Source organism: Rana temporaria, chromosome 3 (assembly GCF_905171775.1).
Source record: "Rana temporaria chromosome 3, aRanTem1.1, whole genome shotgun sequence".
NCBI lineage: Eukaryota > Metazoa > Chordata > Amphibia > Anura > Ranidae > Rana > Rana temporaria.
This window is the reverse complement of record NC_053491.1, coordinates 445,507,525-445,524,180: the sequence shown is the minus strand read 5'-3', so window position 1 is coordinate 445,524,180 and position 16,656 is coordinate 445,507,525. Positions and strand designations below refer to the sequence as shown.

General features: G+C 45.5%; 1 protein-coding gene across 1 annotated transcript; it reads right to left on the bottom strand.

The window, feature by feature from the left end:
* Nucleotides 1-390: 390 nt before the first annotated feature.
* On the bottom strand, nucleotides 391-16,397 carry LOC120933356. Its single transcript, XM_040346540.1, has 2 exons — nucleotides 16,272-16,397; nucleotides 391-2,034 (listed from the first exon to the last, which is right to left on the bottom strand). Exon 2 carries the CDS (start codon nucleotides 1,669-1,671, stop codon nucleotides 634-636), a length of 1,038 nt encoding a protein of 345 aa, XP_040202474.1. The 5' UTR covers nucleotides 1,672-2,034; nucleotides 16,272-16,397; the 3' UTR covers nucleotides 391-633.
* Nucleotides 16,398-16,656: the final 259 nt, after the last annotated feature.

Sequence of the window (16,656 nt, the reverse complement as noted above, 5' to 3'; positions counted from 1 at the left end):
GCTTTCACACTGGTGCACTGTTGTTTGCCCCTGTGGCTTTGCTGCAGTTTAGCTGCACTTTGCCATAGACTTCTATTATATCCTGTAGGTAATAGAAATCTATGGCTTAGTGCAGGTAACCTGCAGGTGCACTGCTCTGCACCTGCGGATCAGTTGAAAGCAGCCCAGTAACAACTGCAGAACACATATGCCCATATATACACTGTGATTTTAGTAATAAACTTACCTTTAATTACAGTATTCTATTTTATTCTATTGCATTCCAAAGCAGGAGGTCGCGGGCCACATCAGAGAGCTCCGCGGGCCACATGTAGCCCCCGGGCCACTGGTTGGGCACCCCTGGTATAGGGCATCTTAGCTTCTTAACACACACAAATTATGAACTTTATATAGGTTTAAACATGTTTATTTAAATATATACATAGCAAATATATATACAGAAATAGTGCCAGTCCCCATGGCTGTAACACTATGCCCCCCCCCCCCCAGCAGTGTAACAGTAGTTAAAGGATCAGCCATAAGTCTTTAAAGTAACAGTCACAAAGTGGCATCTGCGGATAGTGATAGAAGGGATTGGTGGCCAGGCCTTTTGTTTTTTGCTTTCATTAACTGGATAGCAGTACCGGCTGATAATTAATTCTGCACCTCAACTCCTTGACCATTATCTGACCTCCACCTCTCATGTCCATGTGTTCGACACTTCAACCTCAATTTGTGGGGCAGTTTGACGCCAGCCGCTGGCTCCTGATAGGTTGGGCACTGCGAGGAGCAACAGTTGGATCCCCCCTCGTCACTACCACTGTCCTCACTCTGATACCATGACTGAGGGGATTTGGGAGACAAAAGTTCTGAGGAGACTTGAACCCCAGGGGACTTCTCCATGTGTTGGTAAGCAGTTTGAAAACTGTCCGCATGTGCAAAAATGGAGGAGCGTGGCAATGGGGCAATGTACTCTGAGGCCCGGTGTTTCAGCATTTCTTCATCTGTAGCCACAATGTGCCTTTGCTGGGGGTCAACCGTAAGCCCACCAACTCGGTACAGTATTACTCCTCCGCGTGGCACTGCTAATCTTGTGGATTGATTGTTTTCCACTGGGCACAAATTGGCAAAGTCATTTTCCATCTCTCTCCCCTCACCGTAGGTGGTTGGCACCGGACTATCCCGGGAAGACTGATCGGAGAGGTCAGACAGCGACCCATGCGGGGAATAGCTATCCATGGCTGCACCCCCTCCACTGTCTGCCTCTGAGGAGTCTGAGTTCATGTATGGGGATGTGTAGGTTGTGTTCCTGGCGTTGCACAACAAAGATCCACCATCTGAAGTCTTGTGGTTGCCAAGTCCGTGGCTCGCCTCAATGAAAGAGGCAGCTGAAATTAGCCCATATTGCAGTTTCAGCTGGAATAATTCATTCCTCAAGCGTCCATTTTCCTCATCCAGTGCTGCCACCTTCCCTTCCAGCACTAGGTCATGAAAGCGTCTCTTTTCCCGTGATCTCTTGGCTGCTTCATTGTTTTTCCGCCTCTTCTCCCAGTAACTGGCATCCTTCTTTTCATTGGAGATGAACTCCCGCTTGCGACGGCCAGCTGCGGATGCACTTTGGCCACTTGGAGTTCTTCCCCGGGAATGCTCATGCTCCATGCTTTGTGAGTAGTTGGCCAATGGAGATTCCATGTTCACCGAGGTCTTCCTCAAGATCAATGTATGTCCAAGTCTTTGCTGTAGGAAGCTATAAAACAGCGATAGGGTTCTGGCAAGAAGAATTTAGGTGAAGCACCGTCCCTTGAGTTGAAAACTAGGACTGCTTTCTTCTTGTTTTGGCTCACCATGCAGTTTAAGCATCTTATTCTTGAACTGTTTCTTTCTCTACCAGATCAACCGCCGCAATACAAACTCCCATGTTCTCTTGGATTAATGAGTCAGATCTCTGCTGTTCTTGGATTTGTGTTTGAACGAGGAGATGTTCCTCTCTTTCTCCTTTGTCAGGTAATAATTCTCTGCTTCCCTCTCCGGCAGGTTTTGCTCTCCTGGACACGCCTAGAGAAGATAGAAAAAAAAATATAAGACATTTGGGAAAGTGGTATTTTGGAACCCCGCCCCAACAACATTACATAATATGACCCTGTAGTTTGGCATGAAATGGACTCACGTTTGACCTGGTTTACTTTGAATGTTAATTACCTCAATTACTCGTGTTTTGTAATCTGTTATCCTATTACATACAGAACTATATATACACAAACATACATTTAGATAGACAGGTGTCTCCCGAGTCCATGTGCAAGCTCTCTATTCATCTTCTAACTGGTAATTCCTGAAGTTGTTAAAATACGCAATTGAAAAACACACGTGCAAGAGATTCTTTTAGATTGCTGACCTACAAAACTAGTGATACAGCGGTCTCTCTGTAGCTGTCCGACATACACCCTACTGGATCCAAGCTAGGACTCCCCAATCAGCAGGTAGCATGAGTCTGTGAAGATTCTCATGTAATTAGGTCAGTTTTTCTCAACCAGGGTTCCTCCTAAAGTTTGTTATGGGTTCCTTGAGCTTTGAGTAATGGTGGATTGATCTCCCACCTTCACTGAACTGACCACTTATGTTAGAGTGAACACAAAGTACACCACATTACTTATTCTTATATTTAAAACTTTCTTTGACAAAATAATCATGCTAATGTATCATGAGCTGTAGGCATAATTATTTTTTAGCAGGGGTTCCTTGAGAACCTGAAAATAATTTATTCGGGGGTGAAAACATTGGGAAAGGCTAGGTCATGGTATACATAGTAGGAGTTAATAGTACAGTACAAGTCCAGTTGAATGTGATGAACTACTACCAGGATCCAGGGAGCAGTCGATATAGTATTTGAGGAGCTATAGGTTTGACAGGGGTGTGTGTAATGCCTCGTACACACGCTCAGACTTTTGACCATGCACAAGTCTGCCTTGAGTCCGTCGGAAGTCCGACGGAAAGATAGAGAACAGGTTCTCTATCTTAGGTCCGTCGGACTTCCGAGAAAAAAAGTCAGATGGAGGCTACACACGGCCGGACTTTCCGAGAAAAAAAGCCAGTCTGACTTTTTTTCTCTGAAAGTTTAACCGTGTGTATGAGGCATAAGGCCTCATATACACGACCGGACATGTCCGTTGAAACTGGTCCGCGGACCAGTTTCAGAGGACAGATCCGATCGTGTGTACAGGCTAGCGGACAGATTTCCAGCAGACAAAAGTTTCTTAGCATGCTAAGAAACTTGTCCGCTGGAGAGCTGTCCGTCGGACATGTCCGCTGGTTAGTACGTCTAACCAGCGGACCGAAATCCCGCGCATGCGTCGAATTGATTCGACGCATGCGTGGAAGCATTGAACTCGCGCGATAGAGAACGTCGGTGTCGTCTACATCACCGCGTTCTCTGTCCGCTGGGATTTCGGTTTGATGGTGTGTACAGCCATCAGACCGAAATCTCCGAGCGGACAGGTCCGCGGACCGTTTTCATCGGACATGTCCTGTGGTGTGTACGAGGCCTAAGACCTTTGTAGATAGACCATTACTTCCACACAGAGAATAAATGTTCTTCTCTACAGCATGCAGGTGGTACACTGGCTTTTTCTACTCAGAATTTGGTTTCAAAGGAAAATTTAACTGCAAGACTTTGAACACCGTTTGCTTTGATACGCCTGGAATATATTTGGTTGGGTTTAGCCTGGATACTTGAGCAGGAGCATTTATTTTGTTTGTTTTTGTGTGTTTTTCGGGTACTTTTTTAGGCTTGGGTGTTTTGTGAAAAGCTAGTTACTAGGAGAAGATAAATGGTTGTTAGGCGAGAAACTGCACGTTGAACCCATGTTAGGTTCTATCGGGACCAGAAACATGCAACATGCCCTAAAGAAGCACCTGTACTTTTTCTGAGAGTTGAGGGACAGCCCATCGCTCAGATGTGAATGGGCACAACATCTGGTGTTAAGTGTTGAAGCGCTATTGGAAATGTGCTTCAAATCACTCCGGTAAGAAAGGGGGATTACTTAGGTGGTAGACCTATGTCAGTTGAGGAAATCAAGTCACAGATGAACATCTTTAGCAGTTGCAAAAAATGAAGCATCATTTGCTCTGGAGGACAAAACATTTTTTCAGAATGGGGAGCACACAACCAATAGAATGGGACAATTCGTCTCTGTTTTGCAGTGCTAGAGGAATAACAGGTTCGGTTGGAAAACCCCTTTAATATATGCATTGATTTCAACTATTCTTTTTCAAGAGCTGTCAGTGGGATTTGTGACTTCCTCTAGGCTGTCGGTTTTTCAGGTCATGCTTATAAAGCGTCAGGAGAAGAATTACTGGGACAATGGGTTTTCTATAATCTGCCCCCCAGACATAAAGCTGGAAGTTTACCCTTGTCTTGTCTACATATGTGTGTCAGTGTGTTAGTATGTGTGTACACACCCTGCTCCCTCCACCCTCCCTCCTTGTATGGTCCACGTGCCTAATCTCCCTGCCATGTGACCAAGCAGCGCAAGGCATGAAAACTAGGTCAGGATTTCGTAAACAGACCTGAGGGCACTCTGCCAGGGACCAATTGGTCTGTGCCGCCAGAGACCTGTTCCTTGCCACAAACCCATTCAGTGCCAGGCTTCCAAAAACATGCAGTAACAAATATATGTTTAAGTGCCAGAGATTATGTTCCGTCAAACGCCACAAACCCATTCAGTGCCAGGCTTTCAAAAACACGTAATAACGAGCATGCATTCCATGGCAGAGACTTTGTAACCTGTAACACCACAAACCCAATCAGTGCCAGGCTTTCAAAAACATGAAATAATGAGCATGCATTTAGAGGCAGAGACTGTGTACCCCACAACACCATGAACCCTTTCAGTGCCAGGCTTTTGAAAGCACGCAATAACAAATATATATTTAATGGCAAAGACTATGCCTCTTACAATAACACAAAACCCATTCAGTGCCAAGCTTTTGGAAATATGCAAAATAGACTATATACCCTGAAACACCACAAACCTCCTCAGCAAAATACAAAAACAGATACTAATTCAGTGCCAGAGACTATCTGCCCCAAACCACAACAAACCCACCCAGTACCAGTCTGCCAGAGACAATAATGAATACCCAGTCAGTACCAGGAGCAAGGTGCCCCATACTGGTAGAGAATTGCTCCCTGATACATTCTATTTTTGGAGTTAATATACAGTAACTGACACCCATTTATTGCCATAGGCCTGCAACAAACCCAGCCAGTGCTTGACTGCCAGGATTGTGTAATAACCGGAACCAATTCAGTCTTTGCGGCGTAATTTGGAGCATGCGCACTGGGATACGTCCACGGACGGCGCATGCGCCGTTCGTTAAAAGCATAGATTACGTGGGGTCATGATTAATTTCCATGAAACACGCACTTCCACATTTGAATTAGGCGGGCTTACGCCAGCCCAGCCCTTACGCCAGCCCAGTTACACTACGCCGGCATAACTTAAAGCGCAAGTTCTTTGAAAATATGGGACCTGCCACTCTAAGTTATGGCGGCGTAGTGTATCTGAGATGCGCTACGCCCGCCTAAAGATAGGCGAATCTACGCGAATCTGGGCCATAGCCTTTTATAAAAATGGTGTAGCTTTACATTGTACAGACTTTTGTGTCCAGCAAAAACCATGGGAAAAATCATAATGGAAATACAATCAGTAAAAAATGCTAAATGTATTGCATTCTGGTCACCATCTGGCACACAGCACTGTACGATGCCAGCGACCCATCTGCCACCGCCTTTTCAATTGATAATGCAAAGAGCAAAGTTCAGTAGCGTCACAGCCAATCAGAATGCATCTTTAGCTGCGCTGACAGAAATCTGAATGGCCGCCACAAGTCACGGTACTCTGAACATTAGTACTGCACTTTGCACTGCGTGGGCAGAGGAGATACCCACATGCTGGCACATATCATTCGGCCTCATATTTATAGACCTGTGTGCTTGATATCTTAAAGTGAAAGTACAGTTTTTTTTAAACTGTTCTGAAATGTTTTGCATGATCTGACTGCTAAAGTTCTGTGCAGACTTCTGCAGTGAGACAGGAAGCAAAAATTATTGAAAATGTATAAAATATTGTTTGACCATACAGGCCAAGTCCTCTGCCAACCCAAACACCAACGAACGAACCATCATAGGCTGTTCAGGTGCTCACATGATATGTATGATAATGAGGAGGGGTGTCGAACGCCAAGTTGGATCTGAAGTTGAAGCACTAATAGCTAGATTCAGGTAGGGCGGCGCATCTTTCAGGCGGCGTAGCGTATCGTATTTACGATACGCCGCCGTAAGTCAAAGAGGCAAGTGCTGTATTCACAAAGCACTTGCCTCCTAAGTTACGGCGGCGTAGCGTAAATGGAGCCGGCGTAAGCGCGCCTAATTCAAATGAGGATGAGGGGGGCGTGTTTTATGTAAATGATTGGTGACCCGACGTGATTGACGTTTTTTACGTACGACGCATGCGCCGTCCGTGTACATATCCCAGTGTGCATTGCTCCAAAGTACGCCGCAAGGACGTATTGGTTTCGAGGTGAACGTAAATTATGTCCAGCCCCATTCACGGACGACTTACGCAAACGACGTAAAAAATTCAAATTTCTACGCGGGAACGACTGCCATACTTAACATTGACTAGGCCAGCTATTTGTTCGACTAACTTTACGCCGGAAAAAGCCATACGTAAACGACGTAAAAAAAATGCGCCGGGCGCACGTACGTTTCTGAATCGACGTATCTAGTCATTTGCATATTCTACGCCGATCTTAACGGAAGCGCCACCTAGCGGCCAACGTAAATATTGCACCCTAAGATACGACGGCGTAGGAGACTTACGCCGCTCGTATCTTAGCCTAATTTAAGCGTATTTGGTTTCCAGAATACGCTTAAATTTAGGACGGCGTAGATTCAGAGTTATGTCGGCGTAGATTCAGAGTTACGTCGGCGTAGATTCAGAGTTACGTCGGCGTATCTACTGATACGCCGGCGTAAAGCTATCTGAATCCAGCTATAAGACAGTTATCTTGGATCTGGGGATCCCTAAGCACAAAGAATTGATTATTAATAATAATTACATCCAATTTAAGTTTTCTGGACAGCAATTCAATAACAAGGCAAACTTGATTACCTAATATTTGTGTTGCCTTTAGCATTATGACAAGAATGCACCATATCCTTCTCACATTCTTCTGTGACACACCCTCACAGCATTACACGTGAGATAAAATGACCTAAGAGAGATAACCCATAACTCATCCTAGCACCCGTTTCTGAAATCTGTTCCTACCGATACCAACCAATCTATCCTCCAGAAATTACTTGTATCTAATGAAAGCAAGCAACAACTTATAGTAACATGCAGTAGTTAGCTCATTTATAAAATATTCCATTCTAAAAAAAAAATATATCTTCTACAACCTAAAGCTCGAAAGTTTGGTGGTATGCACTGTTCATTTACTTGTGGTCTTCAATAAAGATTTTTTCCTTTTATTGAATCTTTGTCAACCCTTCTGAAAAATCTTCCCATATACAGTATGGCCAGTCTATAATAATCTAATCTGATTGGATGCTCACAACCAGTGTTAATTTTGGCAGCAAATTTTGACTCAGTTTTAGCCTTATGCCGCGTACACACGACCGTTTTTCGGGTTGTAAAAAATTACGTTTTTTTTTAATGTCATTAAAAACGATCGTGTGTGGGCTCCAGAGCATTTTTCACGACGTACAAAATGGCCGTTAAAAATTTAGAACATGCTCTAATTCATGCAAAGAATGTTTAGGCTTACTGGTAATGGTGCAAAATGTGAAACCCACTAATTGTCCCTAGACATTGCTGGCAGAAGCAGCCTAGTGTCCCCTTGTTGCTAGGACACAGGAAGTTATTGATGCCTAGTGTCCTCCGTTGCTACGGTGCAGGCAGCTATTACTGCCTACCATTATCAGTTGCTAGGATGCAGGTAGCTAACATCACCTAGCATCCTTAGTTGCTAGGACTTAAGTGGCTGTTGCTGCCTAGCATCATCCATTGCAAAGATGCAGATTGCTATTTCCACAAAGCGTGCTCCATTGCTAGGACACAAGGCAGCTATTGTTGCCTAGCATCCTTGGTTGCTAGGATGCAGGCAGCTACTGCTGTCTAACATCCTCCATTGCTAGAATGCAGGTGACTATTAAAGTGTAGCCTCCTCTATTGCTAGGGCCTGGTTGGCACTTGATTGGCTGAAGCGTCATCGAGGGCGGGAGAAGACATCGAGGGTCGAGGACGTGGATGGCTGACTCCAGTAAAGGTAAGTGCCGGGCGGGGGGGGGGGGGAAGGGGCATTTTACAGGGTACATCAGCGACGAAGGGCACAGTGACATCAATGGGCACAGTGGCGAAAATAGGCACAGTGGGGACAATTGGCACAGCGGCATGAATGGGCACAGTGGCAACAATTAAAGGGCACAGCGACATCAATGGGCACAGTGGGGACAATGGGCACAGTGGGGACAATTGGGACAGCGCCATGAATGGGCACAGCGGCGACAATTTAAGGGCACAGTGACATCAATGGGCACAGTGGCGACAATTAAAGGGCACAGTGGTGACAATTGGCACAGTGGCGACAATTGATGGCACAGTGGATGTGTTTGATGGCATGGCACAGTGGCTGCGTTTGATGGCATGGCACAGTGGCTGCGTTTGATGGCATGGCACAGTGGTGACAATTGATGGCACAGTGGCTGCGTTTGATGGCATGGCACAGTGGTGCGAATTAATGGCACAGTGGCTGCATTTGATGGGCACAGTGAGGCTGCAATTTTTTTTCCGTTTGCGCCCCCCCAAAAAATGTTGAGCACCAGCCGCAACTGACCGCTCACAACTGCTTTCTACATTTCTTTTCTAACTAAACATGGCCATACGCTGGTATATTTTTATAAGAATGTTCGTACGGAAAAAAAAATCTCATCAGTACGTTCAATATTGCCATGATAGACTTCAGGAATGTTGTTCAAAAGTAGTTAATATGCTTTTAACATTCAATTTAGGAATGAATGGAATTTCTCAAAAGAACACTACATTCACAGTTATAATTTTGAATTTTTTTTCATCCTGCTCTAGATAAAAACAAATTGTCAATTTGACCCCATTGGCAATTTAAAAAAAAGAACAAGCGTTTTGAAAAGCGAAAATGTTCATACAAAAATCTACTGGTGGCCCACAAGCTTGTATACCAATGAAGTTTAGTAACAGTTCACCATGTGATTAATACTTCATTGTGAAGAGTTTACGTAATAATGAGCGCACAGCTCAGCTGTGTGATTACTCCCACCTACATTAGATAGGTAAATCTTAGAGGAATTACAAAGGTTTTGTAATGCTGATGGGATCAGGAGAGAGAGGACGGGGAAGGATTTGTCAATTAAGGTGAAGTAGAGTGAGAGATCTGTAATTAGCCAGCAGCACGTGTGCCGAATAATGACACGTGAATAGTTCTCCCTTTAAGTCATATTTTCAGGAAGTGTCAGGAATGTTGGGTAATGCTCGCACGTTTTCTATTTTGTAGGTCAGTGGAGAATTGACAACTGGCAATAGAGTAGCATCAAGTGGAGGAGGCCATTCCCGGGTCCTTGTAGTCGGGGGGGCCAATAGTTGTGGGCAGGGCCACCATCAGGGGGGTACAGGCATTACACCTGTAAGGGGCCCGATGGTCCCCAGGGGCTAAGCTGGCCCCCCTCCCATTTTTTTTTATTTAATTTTTTGCATTACACCTGTAAGGGGCCCGATGGTCCCCAGGGCCCCTTACAGACCCGGCTGGCCCCCCTCCCGTTTTTTTTTTTTTGCAGTACACCTTACTAGATTACTAGACCGTGTGTCCGTATTTATCCGATCCGTTCCGCCAGACGGAAGAAAAATAGGGTTTTCTTCCGTCTGAAAAAGCGGATCTTTGCGGAGGCGGATCTTTATGGACGTTAGCGGATGCATCATCCGCTAACGTCTGCAATACCATAGGGAAGCATTACGTAAACGGACTTGTAAAAAACGGACCGTTCGTCCGCCCGTGTGAAAGGGCCCTTAGAAAAATCAAATATATTGAAAATCGTATATTTGTATTAAAAAAGTTGGTTCGAAACAGAATTGCAAATAATTTTCCTACATTGTCAGGTTTACTTGAAAATGCACGAGCTCGGAAACACAGAGCCTGAACATGCCAATTGCCTGGCTGTTTCTGGTTGCAGCGCTTCCTGAATGCCTCACTTGATAAGTAGGTAGCTAGTGAAGTCACAATTCCTAGTCTGCGCACTTTTATCAGGTCAGTGATTCTTAAAGTAGTGAAGATATCGGATCAGCATGCCACTCAGGCAACTAGCATTTTCAGGACAGGTTAATTATTGTATGGCTATGTATTTCACCCAACATATTTTTTTTTTCTTTGCAAGACAAGGAGCAAAATGTGAGGTGCAGTAACCAATTCCAACCAACCTATTCCTAAAACTCGTATTTCATGGACTTGACTCCTACAAATTGAAATCCGATTGCTATGAATTACATTACTTTGTTCTAGTTTATTATACAAGCCTGACTGAGGATATGTCATGCCAAGCTGGCAAATATGCGCTGCGGGTGCATGCCCGTGGCTCTGTGCCTGCCACTCACAAGGCTGGCAGGCCCCCAGAACACATTTGCACTGTTGCCAATATTTGAAAATGATTTCTAGTAATTTGCAATGTATGGGGTATGCCTGGTGGATCTTGGCGGATACCACACGTGCCCCCCCCCCTCCCGTCTAAATAAACTCGCAGTTAGCAATATGTGCTTTTGCATGCAGCCAGTATTCTTCAATAGGTATTAGTAGAAATCTGTATTAACCACTTATCAACCGGCCCATAGCCGAATGACAGCTACAGGGCGGTTGCTTAACTCTGGGAGGGCGTACATTGACGTCCTCCCAGAGAATCGTTCCCACGCGCCCCCGCGGGCGCGCACTCGGGAACATCTGTGCTCGCCAGGTCCACGGGACCCGTCGCAACACAGATCGTGGTAAAGGACCAATGACGGCGGTCCTTTACCACATGATCGCTCCGTCCAATGACGGAGTGATCACAAAAGTAAACAAAACATTGTAGTGGGGTTATCCCAAGTTCATGCTCTCCTCTCCTCACACAGATTCAGCGTGAGAGGAGAGTGACCCTGTGACTATAGTAAGTGCCTAGCAGTGCCCCAACAGTGCCCAGCATTCCCCCAAGTGCCAGCATAGTGCCATCTGTGCCACAATTGTGCCACCTCTGTGCCTACAGTGCCACCTCTGTGCCACTACAGAGCCACACCAGTGCCACTACAGAGCCACACCAGTGCCACCTGTGCCCATCAGTGATCATCTGCGCCACTTGTGCCTATCAGTGCTCATCTGCGCCACTGCAGTGCCACATCAGTGTTGCCTGTGCCCACCAGTGCCGCCTGTGCCCACCAGTGCCGCCTGTGCCTACCAGTGCCGCCTGTGCCCACCAAGAAATGACATCAGTACATCAGGTGTGATCAAATTGATACATTTTCAGTAATTGGCACCAAAGCTTGTAGACCCTATAACTTTTACCCAGACTAAATAATATCCACAATTTTGTTTTCTTTTTACCAAAGATATGTAGCAGTATACATTTTTGGCCAAATTTATGAAGAAAAAATACTTTTTCGCAAAATTGTATAATAGAAATTAAGAAAAATTCATTTTTTTTTACAAAATTTAGGTTCTTTTATTCATTTATAGCGAAGAAAATAAAAAAAGCAGAGGTGATCAAATACCACCAAAATAAAGCTCTATTTGTGTGAAAAAAAAGGACAAAAATTTCATATGGATACAGTGTTGTATGACTGAGTAATTGTCATTCAAAATGTGAGAGCACCGAAAGCTGAAAATTGGTCTGGTTATTAAGGGTGTTAAGTGCCCAGTTGTCAAGTGGTTAAAAGAAATACAGGGAAAAGCCATGGCTGACCTCCTTTTGAAAGTGCTTGCTTCTTGGCTGTCTGTGGCTTCTGTCCCCCCGACCCAAAGCAAGCAAGCAGATTGGTAGAGGCAAAACTCTCAATCTGCATACTTGTTGCGGGTCAGTGCCCCCGAAAGTGCTGAGACCTTAGAATCAGCATGGCAGCCAGGCAGCTAGCATTTCCAGAAAGAGAGAAAGATGATATATGTACCCATAAAAATGAATGCATGTACTGTATACACAGCTTTAGTTGCTGTTGTTTATACTCTGCTCTCTATCCTCATAAATAATCCCCATAGTATTGATGTCATGATTACGTAGCTGGGTACACCTTACATATGATTAGTACATGTCACGTAACTGATCTTAGATAATATAATAATAGATTTGATGTCTGCCTGTGATGGCAGAAGTGTTAACATTTTAGAAGGGTTTGTTTTGCTTTCCTGTGGACCGAAACCACTGGAGTTGGGAGAAGTTGGTGGACATTTACCTGTTTTGAACCGGTATGAGGTCAAATGGTTGCAGTCAGTGGCGTCACTAGGGTGGTGCGGTAAAACATGGTGTCACCCCCCCCCCTCTGTCTAGGCTGCCCAGCACCAAGCAGGCAGTGCACGGGCAAGGGGCGCACCCCAAACCAGCCCTGTAAATGATAGTATAGGGCAGTATAGTGGCAGGTTAGGGTAGTATATAGTGGTATAGTGGCAGGTTGGTGTAGTGGGGTGGTATAGGACAGGTTGAGGTGGTATAGGGCATGTTGGGGTGATATAGGGTAGTTTGGGGTGGTATAGGGCAAGTTAGGGTTGCATAGGGCAGGTTGGGGTGGTATAGGGCAAGTTAGGGTGGTACAGGGCAGGTTGGGGTGGTACAGGGCAGGCTGAGGTGGTACATGGCAGGCTGGGGTGGCACAGAGCAGGCTGGGGTGGTACAGGGCAGGCTGGGATTGCACAGGGCAGGCTGGGCATGTCAGCTAAAAAAAAATTAAAAAACACAAAAAAAAACGGGATGATGTCACCCCTCTAGCGGGTGTCACCCGGTGTGGACCGCATCCCCCGCACCCCCCTAGCAACGCCTCTGGTTGCAGTGATACATTTTTGCACTGCCAGTGCCCACCTTGAATGGTGTTAGTGCATGTATTTATAAGGCTTGTAACATTCAATTTGTATAAAAGTCTAGGAAATTAGAAGTAGGCATGGTATCCATGGAAGCAATCAGATCGGTCCTTATATTTTCAAATCTATTCTAGGAAAAATTGTTTAAATCTTATTGGCTGCCTTGGGTAACATACACCAGATTACACTCTTCTCTGGGCTTATTCACATTACATAAGAACTGATCCTGTGAGCCTGGTAGTTATGGCACCTAAGAACCCTCCACAGGACTTAATCCAGGAGCATGGCACTCATGGCTCCCAAGATCCCCCCCCCCCCTTAACAGATTTCAGCAACCAGATAGTCATAGCATTAAAAAAGCCTCCTACTGGACTAATTCCAGGAGCCAGGTACTGAAAGCAACCTAAGATCCCACCACTAGAATATTTCTAAAAGGCATGTAGTTAGGGCAACTGAAAACTCCTCACTTGACTGATTTCAGAAGTAAAGTCATCATGGCACTTTTGAACCCCCTACTGGACTGATTCCAGGAGTAAGGTAGTCGCAGCACTCAAAAACCACCTCCTGGACTAAGTCCACAAGTAAGATAGTCACAACACCTAAGAACCCCCAACTGGACTAATTCCAGGAGTAAGGTAATCTTGACATCTAACAACCTCCTGGACTAAGTCCACAAGTAAGATAGTCACGACACCTAAGAACCCCCAACTGGACTTATTCCAGGAGTAAGGTAGTCTTCACATTTAACAACCTCCTGGACTAAGTCCACAGGTAAGATAGTCACAACACCTAAGAACCCCCAACTGGACTAATTCCAGGAGTAAGGTAATCTTGACATCTAACAACCTCCTGGACTAAGTCCACAGGTAAGATAGTCACAACACCTAAGAACCCCCAACTGGACTAATTCCAGGAGTAAGGTAGTCTCAACGTCTAACAACCCCTTCCACTGGACCTATTCTAGATGTACGGTAGTCACAACACCCAAGAACCACCTAATGGACTAATTTCACAAGTAATATAGTCACAACACCTAAGAACCCCCAACTGGATTAATTCCAAGAGTAAGGTAGTTTCACTGTTTAACAACCCCCGCCACTGGACTTATTCCAGATGTACGGTAGTCACAACACCCAAGAACTACCTAATGGACTAATTCACAAGTAAGGTAGTCACAACACCTAAGAACCCCCAACTGGAATAATTGCAAGAGTAAGGTAGTTTCACCATCTAACAACCCCCTCCACTGGACTAATTCCAGATGTAAGGTAGCTGACCCCGCATCCTTCAAAAGTCTCTGGGTATCACGGCCATTCCGTTACAGTAGTCATAACCCCCTAAGAATCCCCCACTGGTCTAATTTCAGAAGTAAAGTAGTAATGACACCTAAGAACCCTCCACTGGACTTATTCCAAGAGTAAGGTAGTCTCGACACTGAAGAACCCTCACTGGGCTAATTCCAGACATAAAGTAGTTATGACTTCTGAGAACCCCCACTAGACTTATTCGAGAAGTAGAACAGTCCAGACGCCAAAGAATCCCCCACTGGACTTATTCCCGAAAGTGGAGCAGTCCCAACACCCAAGAACCCCCCACTGGCCTAATTCCAACAGTAAGGTAGTCTCGACACCTAAGAACCCTCCCCCCCCCCCACACTGGGCTAATTCCAACAGTAAGGTAGTCTCGACACCTAAGAACCCCCCCCCCCCCCACACTGGGCCAGATGTATGGTAGTTATGACCCCTAAGAACCCCCTACTCGACTTATTCCAGAAACAGAACAGTCACAACGCCAAAGAGCCCCCCACTGGACTAATTCCAGAAATAAAGTAGTAACAATGCCTAAGAACCCCCCGCTGGACTAATTTCAGAAGTAGGGTAGTCACGACACTAAAGAATCCCCCAACTGGACTAATTCCAGATGTAAGGTAGTCACAACATCTTAGAAACTCCTACCTTGGGTAGTCATGGCACTAATTCTCAGAGTCAAATAGCCATGGCACCTATTAACTCCATCCGTCACCCAACCAATTCCAGGAGCTAGGTAGTTACAGCCTCTAGGAAGTTCTCCCAGCAGACTCATTCCAGGAGCCAGGCGGTCATGGAGCGCATGCTGACACCAAACTTTTGGCTTTTTTTGTTCTAACAATGAACGCACAGCTTGCTTTGGCTCACTTACAAGATCCTGACGGCTTCTAGACTTCGCCATTTGATGTGACTCTCTGCCCCCTCACCCCAGCACAGTTTTGCCCAAATCTGAGTTGGCACATCCTTCAAAGACTTTTCTTGGTTGTGCTAATTTTAGAGTTTTTAATTGTACGCAAGGCAAACAAAACAAGTGTCTGACCCGTGTTAGCTGACGACTTATCAAAATTGTGGACAGACCAACAGACGACATTGGCACAAGTGCGATGTCTTTAAAGTAAATGAAAAAATATAGAAATGATAAGATTTCTGGGTTCTAAAAGCTGTCTGCCTCCAGTTTTGTTATTTTTAAAGCACGAGTACCGATATAATGCAGCTGGAGGAGTGAGGCCCCGTACACACGGCCGAGAAACACGACGAGCAAAACACATCGTTTTGCTCGTCGAGTTTCTTGTGAAGCCGCCGAGGATCTCGGCGAGCCAACTTTCCTCATTGAGTTACGAGGAAATAGAGAACATGTTCTCTATTTGGCACGACGAGATTCTCGTCGGTTTCCTCGGCCGAAAGTGTACACACGGCCGGGTTTCTCGGCAGAATACGGCTCCGACCGAGTTTCTGGCTGAATTCTGCCGAGAAACCCGGTCGTGTGTACGGGGCCTGAGACTTCCATTGCTGGCTGCGACTCTATAATGGCTAGAGGAAACTTGTAACTTATAGCCCAGGGAGCTTACCCTCTTCAACTTCCCAAGCCATAGGGAAAGCCAATAGGTCATGGAGTGCAGCAACCTCCACTGGTAACAGAATCATCAACTTTGGGTGGAGTGGCCCTTTAATAGAGTATAGCTCCTTTTTGTCTGGATGAGAACAAATTACTTTTGATGAATTGTGCAACTCACCTGCTGCTGCTGCCGCTACTCTACAAACAGCCAAAGCACGCCTTCCTGCCTTGCACATGGATATAAGTTTCCCAATTCTTGCTATAGCCCCCATACAGGTAGATCAGAGAATAAATCAATGGCCACTTACCTGCCTGGTCTCAGCAGCAGGTCAGTGCGATGCTTTTGGCTTGCTGTTGTTTTGTGAGCGTGTGTTTCTCTCTATCTCCTCCTCCTGTTGTGTGTGTGTGTGCTCTACTTTCCTGGCATCACTCCTCTCCTCTCTCTGCTTCTCTCTCTCTCTCTTTGAGAATGTGTGTTAGTGGGTCAGACATTGCATAACCAAACGTCACAATCTGTGTGTGTCTGACAGAGGATGGGGGCTGAGGAGAGAGACAAGGAGGAGAGAGGGAGAGAAGCTGCAGACACACAAATGGAGGGATAAGCCCAGCCCGTAAGAATAGAACCCACTGTCTGGCCCGCAGAGCTTACAATCTAATCCGCCGAGATGTGCTTTTGTGCAACTTAGGCTGCAC

Coding starts and splice junctions, on each gene's coding strand:
- LOC120933356 (XM_040346540.1), bottom strand. CDS start 1,671: ATGGAATCTCCATTGGCCAACTACTCACAAAGCATGGAGCATGAGCAT.